The sequence below is a fragment of the Oncorhynchus tshawytscha genome, linkage group LG34 (assembly GCF_018296145.1).
Source record: "Oncorhynchus tshawytscha isolate Ot180627B linkage group LG34, Otsh_v2.0, whole genome shotgun sequence".
In the NCBI taxonomy this organism is placed as follows: Eukaryota; Metazoa; Chordata; class Actinopteri; order Salmoniformes; family Salmonidae; genus Oncorhynchus; species Oncorhynchus tshawytscha.
Genome location: NC_056462.1, coordinates 11097722 through 11109687, shown reverse-complemented (window position 1 = coordinate 11109687; position 11966 = coordinate 11097722). Strand labels below are relative to the sequence as shown.

General features: G+C 47.3%; 1 protein-coding gene across 1 annotated transcript in view; it reads left to right on the top strand.

Annotated features, from left to right (window-relative positions):
• Positions 1-11966, top strand: part of LOC112231645 (teneurin-3-like) — a 408088-nt gene that overhangs the window by 370508 nt on the left and 25614 nt on the right. The window contains 5 exon segments of the mRNA XM_042311766.1: positions 2716-2948; positions 5056-5210; positions 9442-9543; positions 9803-9976; positions 10221-10831. Coding sequence (XP_042167700.1) covers positions 2716-2948; positions 5056-5210; positions 9442-9543; positions 9803-9976; positions 10221-10831 — 1275 coding nt within the window.

The following is an 11966-nucleotide window of genomic DNA, read 5'->3' as shown; positions in this document are numbered from 1 at the left end:
TTGGGGCCCTTTGAATCAACTGGAGTGAGGACAAGACCCAGGGTCAAGTCTAAATGGAGAGTAGAGGAGGAACTATGGTGCTGTTCAGAGGAGGGAGGAGAGGAGGAACTATGGTGCTGTTCAGAGGAGAGAGGAGAGGAGGAACTATTGTGCTGTTCAGAGGAGAGGAGAGGGGCAACTATGGTGCTGTTCAGAGGAGAGAGAAGCGGAGAGGAGGAACTATGGTGCTGTTCAGAGGAGAGAGGAGAGGAGAGGAGGAACTATGGTGCTGCTCAGAGGAGGGAGAAGAGGAGAGGAGGAACTATGGTTCTGCTCAGAGGAGAGAGAAGAGGAGAGGAGGAACTATGGTGGTGCTCAGAGGAGAGAGAAGAGGAGAGGTGCTCTCTGTGTTCCTAACTATAAAAAGGAGAGGGGTGGGATATCTGGAAAATGATCAGAGGAGATGAAGAACATTCCTTCATGATGATAATGTAGCCATGGGGAATAACTGGGCCTGGGAATATAGTTTCAGTAATGGTGAAAATAGAAACACATCCCCAGCCCACTCCTTTAAAAAACATGTTTTTTTACCTTTATTTAACTAGGCAAGTCAGTTAAGAACAAATTCTTATTTTCAATGACGGCCAAGGAACAGTGGGTTAACTGCCTGATCAGGGGCAGAACGTCAGATTTGTACGTTGTCAGCTTGGGGGTTTGAACTTGCAACCTTCCGGTTACACAGTCCAACGCTCTAACCACTAGGCTACCCTGCCGCCACACACCCACCCACCCTCCCACCCACCCACCCACCCACACACACACACACGCCCCACATCCTTCATTCCTCAATACTTCAGGGTAACAATAATAATGTTACATTTGGGGCCATTCATTTGTGAGGCGTCCTAATGCATCATAGAGACTCCTTTAGTGTCAGACACACACACACACGGTACAGACAGACACACACACACACGGTACAGACAGACACACACACACACACACACACACACACACACGGTACAGGCAGACACACAGTACAGACAGACACACACGGTACAGACAGGCACACACACACACACACACACACACGGTACAGGCAGACACACAGTACAGACAGACAGACACACACACACACACACACGGTACAGGCAGACACACAGACACACAGTACAGACAGACACACACACACACGGTACAGACAGACAGACACACACACACACACACACACACGGTACAGACAGACACACACACACACACGGTACAGGCAGACACACAGTACAGACAGACACACACACACACAGTACAGGCAGACACACAGTACAGACAGACACACACACACACACACATGGTACAGGCAGACACACAGTACAGACAGACACACAGACGTCTCGCTCCGTTTGGGAGGGTTGTTAAGACTAGTGTTATTGCCCCCGTTCCGCCAAGCTTTGTAAACTGAAGGAGTATCCAAAAACACACACACATTAACACATACATTTTATATCATTCAATGTTGTTTGTCTTTTGAGGTGCAGCTTCTTATTATCTGTGTTTGTCTGTGTGTTTGGCTCTGTGTAAATCCTCCTTGTCTTTATCCCTCAGCAACAAAGAAACGCCTGCCTCGTGTCATATTTGTTAAAGAAATGTAAAGATTCACCTCAATATGGAGGAGTGGGGGTGTCTGTCTCCCTGATGTTTTACTCCTGCTCAAAGCGACACTCTTTCGTAACCGTTCTCGCTCTCTGAGGAATCACTGACGTCAGATTCATATTCAAAGCCAAGCCTCTGCGTTCGCTACTTCCCAGAATGTTTTCCTGTCTACTTTTACCTGGAAGTGAAGGGGACACTAGGAGAACAGTGGAGTGTCAGTCAGAGCAAAGTGCAAAGAGTCAAATGCTCCAAAAGTAGAAGTGCACATGTTTTTTCCCTGGATAAACCAGACATATTGCTCTCTCTCAAATTAATGTTCAATTCAAAGGGCTTTATTGGCATGGGAAACAAATGTTTACATTGCCAAAGTAAGTGAAATAGATAGTAAACAAAAGTGAAATTAATAATAAAAATTGAACAGTAAACATTACACTCACAGAAGTTCCAAAAGAATAAAGACATTACAAATGTCATATTATGTTTATATACAGTGTCTCTCTCTGTATCTCTCTGTCTCTCTCCCTCTCGATCTCTCTAGTGATGAGTGTGTCATTAGAAACAGCCAGCCTGTCCTTGGCGTGTCTGGGTCCTTCCCCCTATTTTAAGCCGTCTTAATTGACGCCTGTTGATCAGTTGTTGACTTTCATCAACCCCTATGACAACCTCCGGCGCCCAGCTCACCAAGCAGGCGATGATGGAGCGAATGTGACAGGTTACTGGGCATCATTAGGAGCGCGTCAGACGATAGTGATCGGCAGTCGCATCGCGTTAGGTTCACCCCGGCTGAGGCCATATGCCACTGTGGAACCGTGTGCCCCCTCCTCTAACACCTCTAGTATGATGTGCCACAGGCACAAAATGGACGCTGCCCTCTCATCCTCCCTCTGGTCTTTCACAACACGAATGCAGCAGCCTGATCCCCTCTGTCATTTTCAGTGTCCTTTTGTGTCCATTTGTTTAATTTCCTTGCCGGGTGGTTCGGTATCTCTGTGTGAAGTGTGGATGTCAAGTTGTAGTGTGAGTTCTGTGGGGTCACTATTTCACTGTCCCTAACTGTCGCTTCTTCCTCCACTTTGGTTTCCGTAGCAACAACCCGGCCCACCGGTACTACCTGGCGACGGACCCGGTTACGGGGCAGCTGTACGTGTCAGACACCAACTCCCGCCGTATCTACCGTCCCAAGGTCCTGACGGGCACCAAGGAGCTGATCCAGAACGGAGAGGTGGTGGCGGGTACCGGGGAGCAGTGTCCCCCCTTCGACGAGGCACGCTGCGGGGACGGGGGCAAGGCCACAGAGGCCCTCCTCATGGGACCCAAAGGTAGGGTGACAGAGGAATAAAACACACACACACACACTGCCACAATTGGTGAAAATTGGTACAGACAAAATGATTGACCTAATACATTCACAGAGAAACACACAACTACACAGGACATTGATGCAGACACCAACAAAAATGCACACACACACACACACACACACACACACACACACACACACACACACACACACACACACACACACACACACACACACATATTATATGGTCTGGTAATATAATTCATGCACAGTTCCCTGTAGAGAAAAACAGACCAACCCTTGGTAAAAGGCACTCTTCCCCCGCAAGCTTCCGTCCCCATTATACTTCCATTATGCTACCATTATGCTACCATTATGCTACCATTATGCTACCATTATGCTACCATGGCATTAGAACACAACCACACAGACTCAGACTGACAGAAACTTCCCACATACTGTTGGACTGTAGCATCGCTTAGTATGGCCTCCAACACTCTGCTTCATACAATCTGTCAGTCTGTCTGTCCCGCCGCACCAGCCAGCCCCCATAAAACCTGTCTGTAACCCACAGGTATGACTATCACACACACACACCGGCGATAATGAGGTGAGAGGTGGCTGAGCAGTAGCTGGGAGATTTTGGCAGGCACAAGCTTTTAGTCTGGATTTTAATGGAGAGACACACATACACACATTATCTCTCTCTCTCTCTCTCTCTCTCTCTCTTTCTCTCTCTCTCTCTCTCTCTCTCACACACACAGCTGCCTGTTAAACCGCAGTTAGAGAGCGAGTCGGAAGACCATTAGTAGGGCGGGAACGTGTGAGAGAAGGGAAGAGAGAGTAGAGAAATGCAAATAAATGTTAGCGAGCCGTCGCTAGCAGCAGATGGAGAGAAGAGAGAGAGGGATGGAGAGAAGAGAGAGAGGGATGGAGAGAAGAGAGAGCGAGAGTGTTTTCATTTCCAACATGCCGCCTCTCAGCATTGCCACTCCTCTCCTATTCTCCCTTCTTTTCATCCCACCCTCTCCACTCAGCATCTCTTAACACCTCCTCCCTCTCTTCTCTCTTCTCTCCTCCCTCCCTCTTCCTCCTCTCATCCCATCCTCCTCTCCTCTTCCTCCTCTCATCCCATCCTCCTCCCCTCTTCATCTGTCTCTCCTTTGATTAGCTTGCAGGTCATGGTGGAATGCGGCAAGGGGTTTTAACACCCCTCCTCTCCCATTCCTTCTATCTGTCCTCCCCACCCCTCTTTCCCTTCACCCCCTCCCCCTCCTCCTCCCCCTCCCTACAGGATCAGCAGTGCAGCAGGTACACACACCGCCTCAGGAGCTCGAACCCTCCTCAGATACACACACAGGAGAAAAGGGGGAGAGAAGTTGCTTTTAGCCGCTGTTGTCGCAACCATAGCAACAGTCGGTTTCTCATCCATTTGGATGTGAAGTGAAGATGAACTAACCCCCCTGCTCCTCCCTCCCTCCCATCCCTCCTTCCATCCTTCCCAGCCACCAGAAACATGGGTGCTTTCTTCCCTTCCTCCTCTCTTCTAGGCTCCCGTCCCCCAAATATTCTATTGTTCTTATTTTGGGGTGGTTTTCAAATGCAGAGACGGTGCTGAAAATTGATTATTTTCCCTCCTCCCTTCCTCTTCTGCCCTGTGAAATAATTCACTACTAGACATCAAAATGTGAATTATTCACAGGGTGCTTCCTTCTGCAGTGACCTGAAAAATGCCCAAGCCACACTCATAAACACACACTCATACACACAAACACGTTGTACATACACAGGCTGGCAGGTGCTGTGTGCGCGCGCATGCGCGTGCATGGGTGTGTGTGTGTGTATGTGCGTATAGTATGTCTGTGTGAATGTGCACGTAACCCTCTTTGCTTCTACTCCAGGTATTACGGTAGATGGGAACAAGTACATCTACTTCTACTAAATCTCCTTCCTTTCCCTCTGTCCCGCTACTCCAGGTATTACGGTAGATGGGAACAAGTACATCTACTTCTACTAAATCTCCTTCCTTTCCCTCTGTCCCGCTACTCCAGGTATTACGGTAGATGGGAACAAGTACATCTACTTCTACTAAATCTCCTTCCTTTCCCTCTGTCCCGCTACTCCAGGTATTACGGTAGATAAGAACGGGTACATCTACTTCGTAGACGGAACCATGATCAGGAAAGTGGATCGTAACGGGATCATCTCCACCCTGTTGGGCTCCAACGACCTCACCTCAGCACGACCCCTGACCTGTGACACCAGCATGCACATCAGACAGGTGGGTCACATGCACACAGGGACATCCACCTGAACAAGAACACACACCAAACCCCCAGTGTTTGCTGGACTCACTTTATCTTAATGGCGGCCCTGAGTCATCGTTCAGAGCCATACAAATACAAACATGGTTCTGTCACCCTTACTATATAAAGCACTTTGAAACCATCAAAGTGCTAATTTGGCAATATATACTCAGTCCATATAGACTCTGTGTTGTAGACTGTAGTAGATGGTGTGACTGGCTAGTATTGACAGGGGTGTTGTCTCATCTGAGAGAACCAGCCAGTTGGTGTGTTGTGTTCTCCCCTACTGAGTGGCCGTGCCCCCTATTAAAGGCCTTAAGCTCCCCCTGCTGGCCGCTCGCTATACCCCAAACCTGCCCCCAGTCAACCGACACAGCTGAACTCTACCCTATGGCGTAGGGTACAGGGCCAGGGTTGGGGACGATTCTATTTCAATTCAACCAATTCAGGAAGTTAACTGAAATTACACAATGAGAAAAGTTTCATTTTGACTATAAAACTTCAATTAATAGCCTGGGTGTTTATTTGCTTAAACAACTAAAAACAGCAGGTGCTTATTGGAGACATGCTTTAATTTGAGTCTATTTCCTTAGTGCACACAGCTTTTGCTCATTTGCACATTTCCTGCACTAATGTGTTATCATTTACACAATGTGTCACGTTTCTTTGGTCTCATTATACCTAAAAAGTTCAAGACTTTTCCTTGTGCATTTTCATCGGTTCTGCCGATTTCTAGGGCTCTGTACCCTCGAAGCTCTTGACTGTTTTTGTGCTTGTCAGTTAGCTAGCAGTTCTCAGCTGTTAGCAGCCAATGGCTAGCAGTTTCTTATTGGCAATATAAACTGATGATTATCGTAATTTTTTCGAGTCATTACTGAATTATCCAATGTAACAAATCAAACATTAAACCTTGTAAACAATTCATGGTAATTCATGGTAACCTCATAAACAATTCATGGTAATTCATGGTAATCTCATAAACAATTCATGGTAATTCATGGTAACCTCATAAACAATTCATGGTAATTCATGGTAACCTCATAAACAATTCATGGTAATTCATGGTAACCTCATAAACGATTCATGGTAATTCATGGTAACCTCATAAACGATTCATGGTAATTCATGGTAACCTCATAAACGATTCATGGTAATTCATGGTAACCTCATAAACAATTCATGGTTATTCATGATAACGTCATAAACAATTCATGGTAATTCATGGTAACCTCATAAACAATTCATGGTTATTCATGGTAACCTCATAAACAATTCATGGTAATTCATGGTAATTCATGGTAACCTCATAAACAATTCATGGTAATTCATGGTAATTCATGGTAACCTCATAAACAATTCATTCAGACCCGGCGTTTATTTGAACCAGGCTTGTATTTGCTGAAATGTGTGCAGTTGCTCAGCTATTAAAAGGGACAGGTTATAATTTGAAACTCAGCGTCTAATTGAAGTTCTACAGTTGTTCACTTCCTGAATTGCCAAATTGAAATGGAACTGACCCCAACCCCAGACAGCACTATGGCCCTCAGCCTCAGCTCATTCTAAGGGCCAAATCCAACTCCAGATATTTCAGGGTCCAGTTTGGATCTCACTTTATTGTTGAAAGACAGGAATCATCTGAGGATTATGAGGGAATAGGATGTGTCAATCATAATACTGTTCCTGAAAGTGGCCTCCCCTATTGGAGGTCTTACTAGGCGCTTCTCCTGGATTATCCAATCAGAATGGGCTATTTTGAGCTTTAGGGAAGCACTGAAGTGGGTTATCTTGAGTGATAGGCTACTAATGGTGCTGTCTAGATGGTGGTAGTTTGTTGATGTTTGTCAGTTTTCTGACTGACAGTACATTGACAGTGTGCTGAACTAATGTAATGCATAACCAGTGTGGGCAAGTCAGGTATTTGGTGTGTTGTCTCTGAGTCCCCTGTGCCTTCCACTGCTAGCTAGATCAGTGTGTGTGTGTGTGTGTGTGTGTGTGTGTGTGTGTGTGTGTGTGTGTGTGTGTGTGTGTGTGTGTGTGTGTGTGTGTGTGTGTGTGTGTGTGTGTGTGTGTGTGTGTGTGTGTGTGTGTGTGTGTGTGTGTGTGCCCTGAGCTATCGCTATATCAGTCCTCGGCTATACCACACTTCCTCCGATTCCCCGTCTCTCAAAACAGACCGTTAAATCCCAGAGACAGATTCGCTCAGATCATTTCTCTCCATCCCTCTCTTCCTTTCTTCTTTGGACTCTCTCCTCCTCCTTCTCATCCTCTTCTCCTCTGCACGGTCACAATCACAGAGCGAGGGAGAGAGTCCCCAGTGACAAAGAGAGAGAGAAACACAGAGTTGAGTTATTCAGAGAGGAACATATATGCAGTACCCTTGTGTCCAGGGGGGAAGAATGGGGAAGAGACACAGTGTAGCGCAGCCAGCCAGGGAGGGAGAAGAAGTCTGCCCGTGTCCCAAATGGCACCTTATTCCCTAGATAGTGCATTAAATAGGGAACAGGGTGCCATTCGGGAAGCAGCCTTGGACTCAATGGAGCAAAAACAAACCGAAGACAGCTCTGTGTCAGTTAAAACAGGCAGCAGAAACACATCCACGCGTTACACTGCAACTTCCAACCACTGTCACCTCAACATGGCGGGGGTATGAAATAAAATGTTCCCATACACATACTGTACTGTAGAGAGGTGAGTCCCCGACATCTCTTGCCTCAGTGCTTTCAAGGCTATAACACTCTCTCTCTCTCCAGCTTTCTCTCTCCAGCTCTCTCTCTCCAGCTCTCTCTCTCCAACTCTCTCTCTCCAACTCTCTCTCTCCAACTCTCTCTCTCCAGGAGCAATGTTGAGAAGTTGACGATTGAACTCCGCCGTGCACTGCAGTGGCTTCCAACTGATGTTTTTGTGCATCTGAATAGACAGGAACGCTCTGTTGTCATTTCATTTTCCTCAACTTTCCTCCACTTCCATTTCCACAGGGTGGAAAAGCAGGGTTAAGTATTTGTAGCACTTTGAGAGGCGAAGTAAGAAACACAGTCTGTCTTCCAGTCACTGCATGGTACCAAATAGTGGCTCTTTATAGTGCAGCTTTAGCCATGTATAATGTATGGCCTGTAACTGGCAGGGAAGAGCTTTCATGTGGTCAAGCAGAAGGCTAAAAGCGTCATTACCTTTTAATGGTCCTCTGCTGAGGTGCTTAACCTGCCAGGTCACTTAGGGTCGGGGGTGGGGTGAAGACGACAGGTCCCTAAACTACCGCTGTGCCCGGAGCTCTACAACACTAATGGTGCAGAAGTGTGTGTGTTTTGGGGGGGCGGGCTGGGGGGCGGGAGTGTGTGTGTTCTCTTCATATCATCTTTACCATCACATTTTGTCCGCCTGCATACCCTGCTCCTCTACAGGTAGAAAGAGAATGAGAGAGAAGTCTCGTTTAGACAATAAAACTTTAACGTTTACGTCTCTCTTTCTCTCTCCTCTTTGTTTTGCCAGCAGAGAGTTGCTTCCCTCAGGCGATGAGGGAACGCATCAATTCGCAGTGTTTGTGTGTGTGTGTGTGTGTGTGTGTGTGTGTGTGTGTGTGTGTGTGTTTGTTTGTCTTAAAATATAGTAAATGACCCGGTGGCTGATTTAAATTGAATCAGAGTGAAGCACACAATGTATAAGTCCTGAGAAGTAAAGGATCCTTCTTCATCAGTGTCACAGCCAGATGCTCAGAGGGGGGGGAGGGGGTAGAGGAGGAGGGGGAGAGGGGTGGAAGGAGGGGGTAGAGTGGTGGAAGGAGGGGGTTGAGGGGTGGAAGGAGGGGGTAGAGGGGTGGAAAGAGGGGGTAGAGGGGTGGAAAGAGGGGGTAGAGGGGTGGAAGGACGGGGTAGAGGAGTGGAAGGAGGGGGTAGAGGGGTAGAAGGAGGGGGTAGAGTGGGGCCGGAGGGGTGCAAAGCAGCACTAGACTCACATCTCATCTGTTCTGTGTTTGTGGGTTGATTTGTTTGTTTCTGTCATCTTTACGGAACTTTTGCAGATAGTTTTCACCCCTTCAGGCTAATAAAGGTTCTGTTTGATTCTTTTTCTTCTCCTTTAAGTGGATGTAAATTGTTTAGTGTTTTGGGGTCTGTAATGTCTTTTTGGTTACGTGTCAGACCCCAGCTGTCACCCTTGGCGTTGGATAATGAGGATCCTAATAAATCAAATCAAATCTCTGCTCTGCTGTAGGTTCGTCTGGAGTGGCCCACAGCTCTGGCCATCAACCCCATGGATAATTCCATCTATGTCCTGGACAACAACGTGGTGCTGCAGATCACTGAGAACAGACAGGTGACCATCACACTCCCACATAGGAACACTTCTATTACATACACAAATACGTTCATGCTGGTAGTGGGACTTTTAAAATGTCATCCTGAAATATAGGTGAAACATGTCAATCAAAGACAAAATGACAGATGCCGAGAAAACAGACAAATCATTACTCATTACATTACATGGAAGGATGCACCGACCCATTGGGGCTGAATAAGCCTTGGCCAAGATACTGGCCACCTCTTTGACTAGTGTTGTTGCTGTGTCCCAACAGGTGCGCATCGTGGCGGGACGCCCCATGCACTGCCAGGTGCCGGGTATAGAATACACGCTGGGCAAGCGGGCGGTGCAGACCATGCTGGAGGGAGCTGCCGCCATCGCCCTCTCCTACAGTGGCGTGCTCTACATCGCCGAGACGGATGAGAAGAAGATACACCGCATCCGCCAGGTCATATAGTCCTGTAATATAGTACAATGATATGTCATGAGATGCAAACGAAGAGGGGAAAAAGACCAAGAACAACGTACTGTTGTATTTGCCGTTCATGCTGGCACTGTTTTTGCAGATGGTGCCTATTTTGAATACCTTTCAATGATTGTTAAGTCCTTGTTTTTACCCTCGTTGCACTGATTGTAAGTGACTCTGGTTAAGAGCATTCTGCTAAATGATTCAACTTTACATGTAAATGTAGGTGTCCACGGACGGCGAGATCACACCCTTGGCCGGAGCTCTGTCCGACTGCGACTGCAAGAACGACGCCAACTGCGACTGCTACCAGACGGGCGACGGCTACGCCAAAGACGCCCGCCTCAACTCGCCCTCCTCGCTGGTCGTCTCGCCCGACGGTACGCTCTACGTGGCCGACCTGGGCAACATCCGCATCCGCGCCGTCCGCCGCAACCAACCGCCGTCGGGCTCCGCCGTCTCCGGCCCGGGCTCCTTCGAGGTGGCCTCGCCGTCGTCCCAGGAGCTCTACGTGTTTGATTCCAACGGAACCCACCAGTTCACCATGTCTCTCGTCACTGGGGACTACAAGTACAACTTCAGCTATAGCAACGAGGAGGACGTTACAGCGGTGACGGATAGTAGTGGCAACACCTTGAGGATCCGCCGCGACCCCAACCGGATGCCGGTGCGGATCGTTGCCCCGGACAACCAGGTGATCTGGCTGACAATCGGGACCAATGGCGGGTTGAAGACACTGACGGCCCAGGGACAGGAGCTGGTGCTGTTCACCTACCACGGCAACAGTGGGCTGCTCGCCACCAAGACCATACAGATAGGATGGACCACCTTCTATGAGTAAGTAGTACTTACTGACCAGCAAAGACTTGGGGCCTCATTCTGACTGACTGACTGACTGACTATCTCACTAACTATCTGACTGACTATCTGACTGACTATCTGATTGACTATCTGACTGACTGACTGACTATCTGACTGACTATCTGACTGACTATCTGACTGACTATCTCACTAACTATCTGACTGACTATCTGACTGACTATTTGACTATCTGACTATTTGACTATCTGACTGACTATCTGATTGACTATCTGACTGACTGACTGACTATCTGACTGACTATCTCACTAACTATCTGACTGACTATCTGACTGACTATCTGACTGACTAACTGATTGACTATCTGATTGACTGACTGATTGACTGATTATCTGACTGATTATCTGACTGACTATCTGACTGACTATCTGACTTGGCTATCTGAATGGCTATCTGACTTGGCTATCTGACTGACTATCTGACTGGCTATCTGACTGGCTATCTGACTGGCTATCTGACTGACTATCTGACTGACTATCTGACTATCTGACTGGCTATCTGACTGGCTATCTGACTGACTATCTGACTGACTATCTGACTGGCTACCTGACTGGCTATCTGACTGACTATCTGACTGACTATCTGACTGACTATCTGATTGACTATCTGACTGACTATTTGACTATCTGACTGACTATCTGACTGGCTATCTGATTGACTATCTGACTGACTATCTGACTGACTATCTGATTGACTATCTGACTGACTATTTGACTATCTGACTGACTATCTGATTGGCTGACTATCTGATTGACTATCTGACTGACTATCTGATTGACTGACTATATGATTGACTATCTGACTGATTATCTGACTATCCGATTGACTATCTGACTGACGGGCTATCTGACTGACGGGCTATCTGACTGACTATCTGACTTGACTATCTGACTTGGCTATCTGAATGGCTATCTGAATGACTATCTAACTGACTATCTGACTGGCTATCTGAATGACTATCTGCCTGGCTATCTGCCTGACTATATGACTGACTATCTGACTGACTATCTGACTTGGCTATCTGAATGGCTATCTGAATGACTATCTGACTGACTATATGACTGACTATCGGACTGACTATCTGACTGGCTAT